Source organism: Buteo buteo, chromosome 2 (genome assembly GCF_964188355.1).
Source record: "Buteo buteo chromosome 2, bButBut1.hap1.1, whole genome shotgun sequence".
Classification (NCBI taxonomy): Eukaryota; Metazoa; Chordata; class Aves; order Accipitriformes; family Accipitridae; genus Buteo; species Buteo buteo.
The window spans coordinates 9184666-9201601 of NC_134172.1; the positions used below are offsets into that span (position 1 = coordinate 9184666).

Below are 16936 nucleotides of genomic sequence, written 5' to 3' on the forward strand. Positions count from 1 at the left end.
CTACAGGATGATGTACCTTGTGTTTATCTGCCTCTCTACTAACCCCCCCAAAATGTAAGCCTGTTATAGACGTCACTATGAAGGCTTGCCCTCAAGAGTGACAGGTAGTAAGTCATGCTTACTTGCCTGCGGTGATAGCACTGTGCTTGGGATGGCCACTGCTGAGGCTGGCAGCACAACCCGGGACATCTCATGGTTTCTTGGCATAAGTAAAAAAAAAAAGCCTGTGCAAAACCAGAGGTACCTAGGAAAAATAATTTGATCAGACAAACTTGACTAGTGAAGCAAGTATTCAAGAAGTTCCTCCTTTGTCCTCTGGGACAGGATGCTTTATGAGAGCTAATGGAGAGCAAGTGGCTTAAAGATTTAAGTAGAAGTCAAACAAAATGATTGTTAGACTTATATATTTAGTAGCATACAGGACAGAATTGCAAGAGTAAGTGCCTGTATAAATGTGTATAAAGTCATTCATATTTGGACCTTTCACACTAGAGCCCTGACTCTTGTGTTGCTCAGCATTGCTCACCTTGGGCAACCACAGATCACTGTTAGGGACTGTGTTGTCACTAGTGGAAAGTCACCAACTCTTAAACTGCTGAGCCTGACTCTGGTATTATTATTTACTACGTAGAAAATAAGTAATAAACTCTCCCTTCTGAGATGACCTACTGTGCAAGCTGACTAGCTCCTCCCCATGGCCCAAAATGTGCAAATTGATATGAAGATGCAACTTAGCAAATCAAACAAACGTGAGGTCAGCTATTTGCCCTAAGTCAATAAAGTTTTATTTGCTGACTGACAGGAGTCTTACAACGTGCTCTGTGATCACCCAGCATCAGTCCTTGTTTTATTTACATGGGAATAAAGCAATGCGTTATATCCCTGTTTTGTCTAGCTATAACGATGGAGAATGTCTCCAGCTGACCAAGGTGTCCTCATTAATGATCGTTCTATATTTAGCCCTTGCAGAGACCATGTGCCCCCAGTTTAATCAAAGACCTGGTAGTCATGGTAACGACACAGAGCATCTGGATGTATACGATTTGCCAAACACTGCAATAAAGTGCAAGATGAAAAGAACACACAACAGCGTTAGGTGAATTAATGTATTGTTCTTTTCTACTACAGATTTTGAAGTGTTTGTAAGAGCTCCCTAGCCATAAAATGCTAGATTGTTTTTTGCAGAAAAAGAGCCCTATTAACACAGGTAACAATTACTAATCTCCTTTTTTTTTTTTGTTTTGTGTCTTAATTTCATTTTGCAGGTCTATCAGCATTCATATACGGCATATTATGTCCTCAGCAAAATACCTCATGGGTAAGCAATTTTTCAATGTCTTCATTTTAAAACTCAGCCATTAAGAATTCTGCAAAATACTTTGTTTTGTGACAAATAGTTTCCTGTGACAGCCCTTTGCAATGGTCTGGCATTCAGCTGCAGCATCCACTGAGCTGTGTGTTGTACAAAAGATGACATAGTCTGGAAACAGAAGTAGTCAGCTTCCCTAGAGAGTCAGACTACATGATTTTCGTATTCCAGATTTCAAGTTTTTGGCTAGAATATAGATGTGTTGGCGTCTGGCTGAGAGCTGTGGTTGGCCTCTCACCAGAGCACTGTCAGAGGATCTATCCAGGGGCGTTTAGTCCCTTAAATTTGGTCAGAATTGAGGCATCGCCCTTCAGTTTTGGGTCTCTTGGCAGATTCCCTTGATACAAATGCTCTCTCCAGCATCCCATCTGAAGGCAGATAGACCAGTAGTCTGTTCCCAGGATCCTGACGCTGCTTAGATACGTGCACTCACAATTATACTGCAGCTACAAGTCTTTGGGTTTATAGTTTATCTTTTCAGAGAGTGCGAGGTAAGTGCAGACAAACAAGCGTGCCACACAGGATTTACACAGCATTTCTAAACTTAATGAAAGCATATTGCTTTACCTAAAGCACATAGCGTGAAAGGTTACGTATCATCGCAAGTAATAAACTTCCATCACACAATGCCTCTTCATTTAGGTCCCCCTATCCACTGGAGGTCTTGAGGTAGGCTCAGTGTTTAACACAGACATCAATTAGCTTGAGGAGATGCTTCTTTAGCTTTGATTAGTTGCAGTTTTTTAAATCCCCCTTTCTCAGCTTTGTCTTTGGGGCGCTGCAAGTTGCCTGCAGCTCCAACTCCATCACCCTGCAGCTCAGCTCGCCTGTCTTGTTCCTCTAGAGTTTAGCCCATAGTTTCTACCTGCTTTTCCCTTAAAAGGTATTTTTTTTTAATATTCTTTAAGGACTGGCTCAACTGGTCAGGAATGGGATGCCACCATACCAATAAAACCATGTAAGCATGTGACGATACATGGTGTTTCAGAGTGACATTTCCATTGCACCAAGGGAAATACATAAGTTGCACAGCAAAATTCCTCAAATCATTGTCAGTAAATACAAAGTTAAAATCCAGGAAGCTTATGCCAGGTTCTGTTTTAAGTATCATATTGGTGGTAACTGTGCAGGAATGGTAAAAAGGGACAATACAGTTGTGCTCTGCCATTTCTGTAGGACATTGCACATGACTCTGGTTATAAAACATATAATTTCAGTGTTTGTTATGCTTCTCCACTAAGTTGTCATTTCTATACATTATGGCTAAACAGGTGGTAGATGTTTTGGATCCTTGCAATAGCTGGCAAAACCTGCAAAATGTAAAAAAAATCTGCCTGTTTTATACACAGGGTGATCATAGGATCACCAGGTAACTCAGGCTGGAAAGGCTCTTCCAAGGTCCAACCTCCTGCTCAAAGCAGGTTACTCAGAGCCTTATCCAGCTGGGTTTTGAAAACCTGCTGGGCAACCTGTCCCACTGCCTGGCTGTCCTCACAGGGAGAAAGCTTCTCCTTATATCCAGTGTGAACCTCCCCTTTCAGTTTTTATCCACTCTCTCTCACCCATACCACCATATTAAATGGATTACTGCATCTCTGATTTTGGAAAACACCGGGGCGGGTCCTAAAGTCCTGTTGATTTCTGCATCCATGGGCCAAGTGCCTGCCCCTGAGAGAAGGCAGGATCCTGGCCATGGCTGTGTGCTGTGTTTCCTACTGCTTTTTGTAGGCAGCTCCCACTATGCCTGTGTACAGTGGATCAGCAGCCTTCCCACTGGGCAGTCCTCAGGGGATCTCACTGTTTAACACAGGAATGATGTTTAAAGGGCAAAAGTCCTAGAGGTCAGACGTTACACCACCTGCATTTTCGAGGCCCTTGCCTTCTCTTTTCTTTGGTACAGTAACCAGTGGGTTTAACAATAGGGAAGTACAGATTCAATGGCAAGATATAAACACACCTCTCAGCATTTTTTCCCTATAAAAATAGTAGTTACATTCAGGTATTCCTCAAGGAACAGCACACTTGTTCATTAAAAAAAAACAAACAAAAAACAAAAACCAAAAAACCCCACCAACTAAATAAACAAAATCCAGAAAAAAAACCAAAACAGCAACAACTAAAAAAATCCCCAAACAACAACAAAAAAAGCTGAAATAACTTTCTTTGGCTTCTACCTAGCATCAGAGAAACAGTACTTTGTACAAAAAAAATCTGTACTAGAGATATATATGTTTTAAAATCGGTGAGCCCTGGAGCTTGTGAAGCCTGCTTCCCTACAGCTTGTGTCTTGTCATTGACTCTCCACAAAAAATTATGAGCTCGAGGTGAAAAGTTGTTTCCATGTACAGTTGGAACATGGGAATCAGGAAATTTCTCACCATCATCCATGTAAAAGCTCTTGTGTCCCAATGTGACACACTCTAGACTTCTTCAGTCTCTTTCCTTCCCTGCCTCAATCTGGTCTTTGTTTTTTCTCCTCTTTTCTTTTCTTTTCTTTTCTTTTCTTTTCTTTTCTTTTCTTTTCTTTTCTTTTCTTTTCTTTTCTTTTCTTTTCTTTTCTTTTCCTTTCTTTTCCTTTCTTTTCCTTTCTTTTCCTTTCTTTTCCTTTCTTTTCCTTTCTTTCTTTTCTTTTCTTTTCTTTTCTTTTCTTTTCTTTTCTTTTCTTTTCTTTTCTTTTCTTTTCTTTTCTTTTCTTTTCTTTTCTTTTCTTTTCTCTTTTCTTTTCTTTTCTTTTCTTTTCTTCTCTTTTCTTCTCTTTTCTTCTCTTTTCTTCTCTTTTCTTCTCTTTTCTTCTCTTTTCTTCTCTTTTCTCTTCTCTTCTTTTTCAGGAACTTACTGGATTTATTTAATTTTTGAAAACTCCATCTTTCTGGCAATATATCTGAAATTAGCTTGTGGGCTGAAAGAGCGTTGAGCAACAGGATGAACACACACAAGCTTTGTATCTGCAGTAAACCCTCGCTAAGAGCAAAAGCATTTGACTGACAGCACAGTTCTATTCCAGACAAAACAAAGGTGGAAAAAATAGAAGTATCATGCTTAGTATGTATTAGAAATGCTAAAAATTAACAGTACAGTGGTCCAGGCAGTTTGCTACTACTCTATGATCGTTCTTCATCCCTGACAACCATCTTCTTGTTCCCCCAAGCTTCAACTATATTGCACACCCAGCTGTGTTGCACCTTGCTCTCTGTGTTTGGTCAAGCTGCGGTGCAGGCAGGTGGAGGGTTGGATATGTCAGAGGAGAAGTATCCAGTATAAGGGGAAGATTTGCAAAGTCAGAGGGTGCAACAAGGCAGGCAGATGTGTCAGTCATTGGTGTCCCTCCAGCATGATATAGTGATGGATCAGGCCACCGCTGGCAGGAGGGTTGGAAGGATTTCTGCATTTCATGTTGGTACAGGTATGGTTTACAAAGTGGTTTAGGCTGTAGGTACGTATACAGGCGTTGCAAACCATATCGTACAGTAACAATCACATTGATCTTTCAGGTGATCATAGTGCACGTGAGCGGTGGAAAGGGTGGCACGTCACCATTTCCCTGGAAGATGGGCATTTATGGTTCCTTTGGAGTTCTGTGTACATTTTAGGGTGGTGCATGAAGAGAACAGACAGGTGTAGCAGGTCAACATGATGTAACAGGTAATGACAAACATCACCTGAAAGGAGAGCCTCTGTTGGATGAAGGGCTAAAAAATCTCTTCATCGCATAGTGCATGTTTAACACAGGAATATTGCTCTAATGGTTGTGTGTCGATGACGATTGTTGAGGGCAGGACCAAGCACACTGACACAGCACAAAGTTTGGTTCAGTTTGATATTCAGTCCTTGGGTGATGACAAAATTTGCAACCCACAGGCAGCATCCTTACCCTCCACCTGACGATAACATGAGTGACAAAAAACTTTGGCACTCAGCAACAACCCCTTTGCCATTTCTACAAACCATTTTCATGCATTATTCCTCTTCTGCAAGTAGGCGCCAGCTTTACACCCCACCGGTGCGTGCCAGTGGCACCTCGGCATACCTCCAAATCAGCAGCCGAGGCAGTGACTGGTGGTGAGCAAACTCACTCCCCTCCACGATATCCCTCCTGCTCATTAGACACTCATTCCTGGAAACAGTATGACTTTCCCTGGGCTCTCTCTGCCCCGTTCCTCATCCTCGGCTGTGATCCACCTCATCGGGAAGGCCAGACAGTTTAGGCTTCATACCTATGCATGCCCTTGCTCCACCCCTGCTGAGACTAACTAATAAGGAAGCCAATTAATCTAATCTGTGGCATCACTTTTTAAATAACATGACATTAATGTGCCAGCATAAATTGCTTTTTAAAGGGAAATTTCCAATTATTTTTGCCGTGTTCTGCAGACTGCCCAGATTCAAGCTGGGTCTGAAGTCAAAAGGGGCTCGTACCACTGTTTTCCAGATTTCATTCCGAGCTCTCCATAAGTTTGAAGAGCCAATTCAGGCATGTCCTTAGCACATCCATTCACAAATGGTATTTTATACAGGCTGCCGGACTGCAATCTTTTTCCATGAGAGCTGTTGTGGAAGTAAACTCCCCACACAAGGAGTAGCAGCTCAATTTGGCTCTCTATAGGACAACTAATATATGCCAATGGCGTAGATACAAAGGATCTTATTTAAAAACTAAAATAAGCCCAAGGTAGAAGAAAGAGTAAATATCCCTTCAGGGATATCTACTGCACAGATTCAATTTCTCCTTTTTTTGTTATTTCAGCCTTCTCACAGCCTTGGTAATAAACCGGGGGTAGAAACCCCTATTATTTTTGCCACATTTGCCTTCTGTTTCCAATGGCCCATAATTTTCAGTTTTCACAGGGGGAGCCGGCTAAGATCCGCAGGTCTAATTTTCCTGGGTTGAGGTGTGTAGGGAGGTTATGTTCAGTTCAGCTTTCCTGCATGTCACCCATTTTTTCTCCTGCTGGTCACCCAAAACCGAGCTGCTGGCGCCGGGTGCCATCTAGTGGAACAAGCCTCCTCGCTTGCTGGCCATGGGCTCGGGTACGAACATCTCCGTACTGTCCCATCTGCTTTCTTCTGAACGCTGCTGCTTTTCAGATATCTCTGCCGATAACTGCTGACCGCTGTCTGCATTATAAATATTTTTGCAGAGCTCCTCTTATAAGCCCACAGTTGCCCTTGCCGCATTGTAATTGCCAGCTGGTTGTAATTTATAGGTACTGCGATAGCGTCTGCAGGTCTGGATGTGGAACGGGGAGTTCTCGTGCAAGGTGCTGGGAAAAAGTGGAACACAAATACCTCATACAGTTATTTCCTAATATTATTTTTCCTCACTTTGGAAAATAAAAAATTAGCAATACGATGTAGGCAACAACCTACTTATGAAATCCAGCCACTGAAAATTGTTTTCTTCTTTTGTGGGTTTAATAATGTTGCTCCTACTGAGTGCAGTATCGATGATCTTAGTCATTCACATCCTTCGCTGAAATAATGGAAAAAAACTTAGTTTGTTCAGGGGTTTCATGGTCAGGCCATGACTGACCAGAGTTCCCCTAACCTTGTTGCAGGATCTCCCTGACCAGTGTTAAGGTCATTTCACACCAGTGCATGCTGCTGGACCACTGGTTTGATCTGGCACTGCAAGAGCTAATTTTGGATTGATACCCAAGGGGGTCCCTCTGTCTTTAACTTCTTGCTGTGGCCAGCAGGAATGTTACACTATTTTATAGTTTTGTGTTGTGTTTGCATTCCCCAAAACAAAGCCCAGCCTAAACCATACATGTCCTCAGACCTCCCAGTGCTCATCCAGTTCTGCGTGAACCATTTCGCTCCGCACACAGCTCAGGGGCAGGGATTAGCGCTGACCCCTCGTACGAGCTCTCAGCACGGTGGTCGCACACCCAGGTGTCATGTCAACGGGAGCTTCCAAATACGCTTATAGGGATCAGTGAGAAAATCAGCAGTGACTCCCATTCCTCATTGATTTTGTGTATGGGAAGGAGGGAATTGTACACAGTGACTCCTAAGCAGAATGCATATTTCTTCCCAAGTTTAGATGGTGTAGGCAGAGGAACGCAGTAAGTAGATCACAGGAGCAAGTGTGGAGCTGAGTTCAGCTCTCCCTGCCTGCGCTGCCGAGGGTCTGTAAAATACCGCATTCATCCCCCATACTGAACTCCCAGTAACTTCAGGAGAACTCCCATGAGTGGAGTGAGTGCAAAAAAATGCACTGGAGAGCCACAGAAGTGAGAGGAGGAGGAGGAACTGAGCCTGTGCTTCACTGTGAGTAAATTTTCAGTGATGTTTGTAGATCTCTCTGCAGAGCTCTCACTAATGTTCCTGTCTCCTTCTTTTATAAATGCTACTGGCAGGAAAGAGGTTAAAGTTAATTAAGGAAAACTTAATCAGATTTGTACATACCCTATTGTATAATATTTTGAAAAACAACAAGGTTTTCCTTGCACATGCTCCCATTTCCATGTTCACAGTAAAAAGAAAATGTGTTTCATTATTTAAAATCATGGTTAAAAAAAACTTCAGGGAACTGGCTCTGCTTGCAGACATCTGTCCATTTGACCAAGACTGTTCTATTTTATTTTGTTCTGGCCTGTTATGCCCCTTCTCTGTAGCATTAAAGAAACTTTCCATGCCTCAGTGTCCCTATCTGCAAAGCAAGGAGAAAAATATTGCCTACCTGACAGAGGCGATATGTGATGATTACTGTAGATAGTGCTGCACAATTTCACTCTTTAACATTTATGAACTTGTACTAAAGCCCACATTTTATTTTAAAAGGGAAAAGTACTGCAATTAATAGAGTCTGTTTTCAGCTAATTACGTTTTACTTAGAGGAGCTGAATATTTTCCCCCAGCAATGATATATAGAGGTTGAAATAAACCCTTATAAAAAGATATGTAAAACCAAATAAATATGCAAAATTTGTTAAATAAGTAGAAAAATGTATTCTGTAGTTCATGAAGAATCTGCCATTGTTACTTCGTCTCTCTCCTCCCTCTTTTCCAGTTGTCATTCCATAGTTTTTAACATCTTTTTGAGATAGTTTTTCTAGTTAATTGACCCCTCTGCTGCATAGTGTGGTGGCTTTTATGCCAGACTATAAATAACAACATCCTCATGATGTGATAAGCTTTTTCAGTTGTATTTTGACAACAAAAGACTGGCCCTTGGAATAGTTGTACTTGATAGCTTGATTGGGGAGCCTGTAATTAAATCCTCTGAAGTGGATAGGAATCTTTCAGTTGAGTTTACTGGTATTTGGCTCAAGCCCTGATGGAGCTGTTGGGCTTCTTGCTTTTTATAATCATCTGAATTAAACACTCTGTAAATCACTGGAACAGTGGTTAAATCACATACCGGCTTATTGCTTGCGAATACATTTTGTACCTCTTTAAAAGGAAAGAGCCAGCATTTTATTAAGCAAAGCCATTATCTGAGCATCACTCACTTCCAAGCAGTGGCAGGTTGAAAGCAGCTCAGCCTTAGAAAGCAGTTCAGGCAGGACTCTTGGCTGTGCCGGTGGGAGGAAATCTGCTTCAGCAGCTCAGCACCATATCATTTCCCCAGGGGATTTGCCATTTGCTTGCCCATGTTGGTCACTGCATAGCGGTTTTTATGTGAAATGTTCCTTTTCTGTGTAGGCAAAGCAATTCTTACCACATGCTTCTCTCTTCCAGAGTCAGTTGTGATGTGGGTGGACACCTTAGAAACCATGTATAGCAATAATAATAATGAATAGTCCCCTGATGGGAGGATTTGATATTAAGAATGAGAGTAAAGACTGCTGAGACTAAAAAAAAAAAAAGATCGTGGGTAATTAATAGTTAGATGTTAGCAGTTTAGCAGAGAAAAGCCCAGCAACCAACCTCCTTATGTTACAGAAAAGGTCAATAGCTTATGGCTCATCAGGAAAAAACAAGGAAAGAAGAAAGGTTTGAAGCAAATTCTCCCATAGTGTCTGTCTGAGGCAGCATCCCCTGAAATGGAGGCAGGGCTCATATTAAATTCTATTCTTGAATAAAATGTGCTTTGCTGGTGAGAAACTTACCTGGATTTGGAAATATTCACACGTCTCGGTGCAAATGAACCTTCTCTGGTCCCCAGGCTGTGGTCAGCCTCCGAACCATAGGCACTGCCGCAGGGTACACGCACATCCCGGTGCTGACCAGCGCCAAAACTTGGCACATCAGTGTGGGTTTTCCTCCTTGTTCATACTCAACAAGGTTGAGTCAGTACATAGAGTTTTGACAGAAAAGGGAGATAAAGGTGGATGAAAGAGAATGTATAAAATGATGGCATAGCACCAAATAAGCAACTAACCGCAGCCCGTACAATTGCTGTTTCCGTGCATCACCTTCCCAGAAATAAAATTGTTCTGTAGGTGGATTTTCATAGTGGGGATTGGGATTTTTTTTTGTTTGTATTTTTGTCCTGATGTTCAAGGTTCTGGGCGGGGTTTCCACTAAAATAGGACCAAGAAACATGCTTTTCCCCAGCGGGCCATTTTCGCTCCGCTGCTGTCAGGCTGTGGAGACACCCTGAAACCTGGGCCCTGATTGTTTGTTGCTGTGGTTGGATGATAAACTCTTTCAGCCTACTTAGACTCTCAGTGTGATGTTGTTTGATTACACAGCACAAAGAATGTGAACTGCATGTTACAAAACAGAGACTCTTTTTTTTTTTTTTTTTTTTTTGTGGGGACCTGAAAAAAAGCCAGTTTTGGGGACCCAAACCTGCAACATTATGGGCATTTGCTCACTGTCATGGGGTTTATTGGGGCCTGGGCTCAGGTTATATAGTGAGGGCTATACAGGGACCTGTGCCCAGTCACTGAGGACTACGTGTGATTTGTGCCCCACCTCTAAGGAACATATAGTGGTCTGTGCCGTAGCACTTGTGTGTCTCAGCAGTGTCCTGGGGCTCCCTTTTGTCCTTGCTACCTGGTTCTGTGGCCACTTCACAGATAAGCACTAACCAAATTTAATAGGCTGAAAATCTCTTATTATGCTGAAATAAGCATCCTGCCCCCTTGGGGAGCTCAGAACATACAGGGAAGAAGGGAATGGGGAAATTTAGGAAATGCAAGAAAGGACCTTTGGGTGGAGAAAGGATGCTACAGCCAGGGCTTTCCTTGATACAGTAACCACTGAGAAAGTCTCTTTATGGCAAAGGTGATATAATCCCAGGCTGATAGCCCACACTTAACCCTCCATTTATTTAAATAAGGTGAGTATTTTACAATCCACTTTTAAACTGTATCTGATATCAGGCTAATTGTGGTATTGCTTAAAAGCGATCATGTCACTGTTGATAAGAAATGGAAATAATGGCTCTACTAAGTGTATGCCTTGTTTATTTATACATATTTTATATATGTATTATATGCCACATATGTCATGATGACATGGTCTGTGTGGGGAGAGGCTGTTTAGAAGAGTATTGTGTTTCAATATTCCTGAGAACCTATGCACAAACCTCCAAGATCTCCTTATCCTGTTGACATGAGAAGAAATAAGATTTGCTCTGAGACTCTTCGTTTTCAAAAAGATTCAGAGAATACTGAGTCATTCTGGTTTTGTCTAAAACCCAGTAACACAAACCGTTAGATTAGTTTAGAGCACAAGCCAAAGAATCAATCTCCTGCCCCAATTAAAAGTGTGACCTAGCATCCAGTGAATTTGTATTGTAACAAGGCACTTCTGCTGGCTCTGGTGGTAGTAGATCAGAGCTGTATCTCATTTTATGTACTAATAATCCCATATTGCTCTCTGCAGGCATCACATCATGGTGCTGTGTTTTTATTAGGGTTTGGAAGTCAGACAAGGTCAGCTGGATGGAAAATGTTACGGTTTCATCACAAACATCCTTTCCTGGAGACTGGCAGAGTCGCTCTGAAGAACCATGTACATTCATTCCTGGTTCATTATCGTTGAGATCTTCCCAGTTCATTCTTAAACAACTCAGTGCTTACTGGGTTGTTTCTCTTCAACCTGTATTTTTTTGCCCGTATTTTGGATAACTGATCTTTTGATAGCTGTAATTCTGACTAGCCTTCTTGATAGCATTCAGATACTTAGATCTTTGGTTTTTCCATGCCTCTCTTGTAGATAAATAGACTTGAAACCCTGATAAATCCAGTGCCTTACCTCATGCCTTGAGTAGCTCTGAGATCAGAGCTGGCTGAGAAACCTCTATGAAGTAAGAGAAAATTACATGAGTAAGAGAAAATTACTTTTAGGTGGTTGTGTTTATCACCTGAATGCTATCACGTCTCATTGTCTCTTTAGGGGACAAACTATGACTCCAGGAACAAAAGTTCTTTTAAAAAATGCAGTAAAAATTCACTCTGTCATCTATGATTTAGAGGGGTCACATAAGAAACATGATAACGTCATCATTTTAAAAGTAATGCTACCAGTATCTAAGGGTCATTTCCACCATTTGCTTACTCAGGAAAACCTAGAGATTTTGATCAATGGCTTGCAGTCCTCCAGCCTGCATTACCGTGACTCCTAGCCATGTACCAGTCTCTGATGCATTTTTAAATCAGTTTTTGTAGACCTTCACTAGAAAAGCAAGCCTGTGCCATCATTTTACATAATTCCCAGTGGAAGTTGGTGGCTCCTTTTCTGACAAGTGATTGATTTTCAAGTGGTATTAGTATTGTGCAAGAGTTTGCAGGCCCAATAGCAAATATTATATTGATGGATGCTCTACAGACACAGGGCAGGCTATAATCAAAAAGACCTCTGAGCTCATATTGTTGGCTTGAATCTAACTGGATTGCTAAATTAGGGACAAATGTTTCAGGTTCCTTTGCTTTTTATCTTTTATGCTCTAAATCCATAGAATTCATTCATCTTGGAAAAAATGGTTGGTGAGCTAAGTTGTTTTTAAGAACAGCTGAATGATCTGATGTGTATCTGTAGTTGAAATTAATAAGTTCAAATTGCTTTCATTACCTCCTTCTACTTTTGTTCACTGAAAAGTGCTGTAAGGAAAATATGTGTATGTGTGCGTATGTGCATTAAATATTTAATAGCGGATGAGCCTAGATGAATGGAAGAGCCTTCCCCATCTATTTAAGCACTTTTATTAGAATTCCAGGAGGATTCCTTTAGTTGCATCTCCTGACAGTCTGATTTCTTGATTATCTGTTCTGGCAAGTCTTTGATTCCCATTTGTATTATATTTTATTCTGTCTCACTGCGAGTCTCTGCAGGGCTCTGTATCTCCTGGGAAGCAATTTTCTTAATGGCACCTGTCTCCTCTTCCCCTTGGTCAATACTGAAGTAAACAAGTCATTTAATTGTTTAAGAATGCATTTTTGCTTCTCAAGAAATGGCATTCCTGCTTCTTGGAAATCTTTCCCTCTTTCTCCAAGTCCTTATCTATGGTTCTTTGTACATTTATGAACACATATGTTTTACATGCTTTTATTTCTTTTTGCAAATTTTCTCCAGTGCACTTCTTTCTCATCATGCATCAAAACCTCTTAAATATTATGAAGGTTCCAGTTCTTCATAACCCTTCCAGGCTGCTGCTTTACATGGTGGTTTATATCTCTTTTTTCTTTCCTTTTTTCTAAGGAAGAACAAATCTGTCTAAGCTGCTGTCTGATTTTATGCTATTAGAAGTAGACATGAAGACACCAAGTTCTGGTGCTGAGACAGATAGTTTAGATAGATAGATAGTTTTTATAGTCAACCACAAAAAAGGCTTAAAGTACTGCGAGCTCATGTGCTTAGTGCTGTTGTCTTTCAAAATATTCAGTACTGGCTTGATGCAAATAACAAGAGGGGATGTTTCTGCCTTCCCCACACTTTTTTTTAACTATCTTTATTTCTTCAACTTCTTTCCATACACTACTGAAATCTTAATATACTTTCTATATTTTCCAAAATTATAGCATAGTCAAGCAAGAGGGTTCAAAGTTTTTCTTAAGAACTCACTCCAGCTCATATACATAGTTTCGGTTATTTGTTTAGAGGATGGACAAGTCAGAGCAGCCTTTGGTGCAAATTGTTGCTTTTTTTCTCACATTAGCAGCATGTGCAAAGAATTTCCATACAAATCCTATTGTTCTGTATTTAAAATCTAAATTAAAATTTATTATTACAGACCCTAGAAAAACAGCCTATACCATACCCCAGATTTCAGCTGATTTTTTCAGTTCCAGACTTTTTCAGTCTAGCATTGTAAAATATTCTTCTCAAAGTAAAAGGACCCTCTCCCTTAATTACAGTGGAAAATTTCTGTTGTTTTTTAAGTTTCTTTGAAGAACTTGATATAGAACTGTTTGTCATGTTTGTGCTCAGGGGGAAACTCAGTGCTATGAAGTCTCTGAGGGAAACTGGTCGTCTTTAGAATAAGAGAAAGTATCAGAAGAGGGAACACAAAGATATAAAAATTTCAGCAAAAACAATACAACCTCTTTAAAACTAGTTCCTCATTATTCACAGTATTTTTAATGTCAATACCAGGCAACCTGATATGATTGATTAGTTTGTTTTATTCTACATATAAGTTCTGAGCTAAATTACAAGGAAAAATGATTTGACAGACAGCACACTAATTGCACTCAGGAATTTTCCTTATTCAGAAATTTTGAGGGCAGACTTTTTGGCAGAAATCTTCATCTAAATGAGCAGATTTCACAATTTACTACTTCAGTAATATTTTTTGAACATTGTGCTGAAATCATGCCCATGTGTGGAGCAATTTAGCAGCCTCTGGTCCAGACAATGTCGTCTTAACGTGGAAGAGTTTATATAGCACCTGCTCCATCTTCTGTCTGGCCTAAAACAACATTATTATTCCCTTATTTCCTGGGCTTTAAAATCAATCATTTTAAGAGACGAAAGAAATAACGGCAACCCTTCAATAAGGCCTTGCCATTTCTTTTTTTGGAAATGAGGATTAAGGTTCTTTTCCATAAGGAAATGGTGAAAATGATGTGAAGATGCAGTGAACCTAGTTCTTCATGCAAACCCATGACAGGAGAGATACCGACTGCCTTCAGAATAGCCCATTTCCAAGCCAGCATCCTGCACAAATGAGCTCACAAGGGGAAGGCTCAGATCCAAACAAGCCCTAATTATGAGGGTCTGTGAGGAGCACTGGCTCTTTGGAGAGGCTGAGAGGACCCGTAATATTGAGTGAATCAAGAAAAAATACAGAGGAATTTTAAGCAGGCTGTTTTGGAGGAGTAGCTACGGAGGACTATAGCTTATCAGCAATAACATACCTCCCAGAAGGAGTTGACCGGCATGAGGTCCCATTTATGCAGTACTTGGAAAATGGATGAGTGCTCCTGGGTTGTAGGTGTGCATTTGGTCTGACTCCCTTAAGGGGTTTTTACCAAGGAGAGCTAAAGGTCCAGAATAATATGAGATAATGGGAAATGTGTTTGACAGCTGTTCTCCAAACGGGTTTTTCAGTTTGAGGGTTACTAAGAGCTCCTGGGGAGAGTGGTAGAGGGTTGTGGCCATCCCACCTGGAGCAGCTGTGTAGACAACTCCTCCTGCTCTTTCCACAGGTGATATAATGGGTTTGTAAAGGTATTGCTTGCTGCTACCAGGGAGGGAGTCCACATGTATTCCACCGCAGACCATGCACCCAACGTAGCCCACGTAAGCGTCTGGGAATCTTTCATGGTAGGGTTCACAAGAAGGTGAACTCCATTTTCATGCCACCTTTAGTCTCCCCTCGCCGCTGCTAATACAGCCCATCTGCAGGCCATTCCTGCAGTTTCTCTGAAGCCTGCTAGATCAGGCTTGGCAAAGAGGGAAGTCTTCTCAATCCCCTTGCACATGATGCTGACGTTTCCTGCAGGTGAGGGAGTGAATGTTCCTACTCTAGGGAAGAGGATTCTCTTCAGAAGAAACGAGGAACAAGCCAAAATCTACCAAGAGGAAAATGTCCATCTCTCAGAAGTGTTTGTGGGGGGAAACTAGGCTCTTAAACTGCTTTCATAGCCTGTGGTAGAAAAGAATAACCCACAGCATGAGGATGGATGCCTGGCTACCGCCTACCTTCAGTGGGCTACATCACAACCTGGACGTGCATGCTGTTACATGCTGAATATAGAGGAAGTTTTTGGTAACAACGTTTGTAAATCAGGCATCTCCAGACAATACACAGTTCCATCAGTCAGTCTTTCTACCTGCATATTTATCAAAAGGTTTCAAGGCAAATGAACAAGATTTGCTACAAAAGGATTTTCCCAGCCATTCTGAACAACTTAAGAAGGAACTCAGGAGATGCAATTCTATTTTAGCTCAGCCATACCAGAGAAAGGGAAGATGACTTTGCTTTTTTGTCTGCAGCAGAGCTCTTTGCTGGTAGGTTGAATGGAGTGTTTTTCCTTCTGACTTATCAGCTACTAAAGCTGGTTTATGCAGCATTTCTCATTGTGTAGGAGTTTTCCTCTTCTAAAAGATGATGCAGTGAGCAGAACCGACAGGACTTGTCTGGGCTTTGGTCTGAGTTATTGGCTGTAATTGGTATGTCTGTCCCTTAGCTCCACCTGTGCTATCTGAAGCATTACAGGTTTGAATTCTTACAATTTATATAATCTGCTTATTTAAGGATATTTCCCCCACCATTTTTAGTATCTTGCTCCTCTTCTCACCATGGGTAAAAAAGCCCAAGAACTAGATAGGTCATTTGACAAATAGTGAAGTACTTTTTTTTTCTCCCATAAGAGGTTTTGATTTGATTTGCTGTTTTTCTCTCTTCCTCCTGCACTCAGAGGTTACTCTCTGTTAAGATAATCAAGATACCTAACCAAAGAGATTGAGTCTTAACAGGAATAGCTGACTTGAAACTTAAGTACCTAATGCATACAAGCTTGAAAAGATCCAGAAGAAGTTGTATGGCTATTCTTCGTACCGAAATGAGAATTTTGTGGCTGCTATTAGTAGTTAGGTGTTCTCTTATCCATACCTTACAAAAATGACTTTAGGCTACCCACAAAGACACCTTCTGGCTAAAAACCATGAGAAGAAAAGATATAATTTTACTCCACCGGCAGCAGTTGTGGACGACCCTTTACCTATAGAGCCAAAAGCTATCTGGGCACCCTGCAGTGTGCTCAGACTTGAAGGGTCAGTGCCTCACCAAACCACTCTTGCCCCTCCGCATTCCTAATAGATCCTGTCTGCATCCAACCTGTCATCTTGACCACTTTTTCTTAGATTTTTTTTTTTTTAATTTTTATTTTAATCAGCTCCATAGTCCTCTTCCCAGAGGCCTTGCAGACATTATGGCTCATAGTTTATAACCACTGATACACACCTTCTAGCAGGAGAGCAGAAGTTGCGGGTCTAACTGCAGGAGTCCTCACCTAGGGTCCGCCCTCGTTCTGCCTCGTCTTTCAACAGGAGTTCACAAGAAAAGCTATTTTTTTCACATTGGAAAGACTGCACAGAATCATTTTCTAAACATTCCTCTTGCTGCTGTCTTTGGACTTGCTACAACAGCCCTGGTGCAGAGGGAAGGTGCAGCCAAGGGAGTTCTTGCCTGAAAGGGCAGAGCCGGAGTGTAACTGTGGTACAGCA

At 41.2% G+C, this 16936-nt stretch overlaps 1 protein-coding gene across 1 annotated transcript in view; it reads left to right on the forward strand.

The window, feature by feature from the left end:
- DPP6 (dipeptidyl peptidase like 6) overlaps positions 1–16936 on the forward strand; it is a 418950-nt gene that overhangs the window by 292995 nt on the left and 109019 nt on the right. The window contains exon 6 of the mRNA XM_075045285.1: positions 1266–1318. Coding sequence (XP_074901386.1) covers positions 1266–1318 — 53 coding nt within the window. The remainder of the gene's footprint in view (positions 1–1265; positions 1319–16936) is intronic.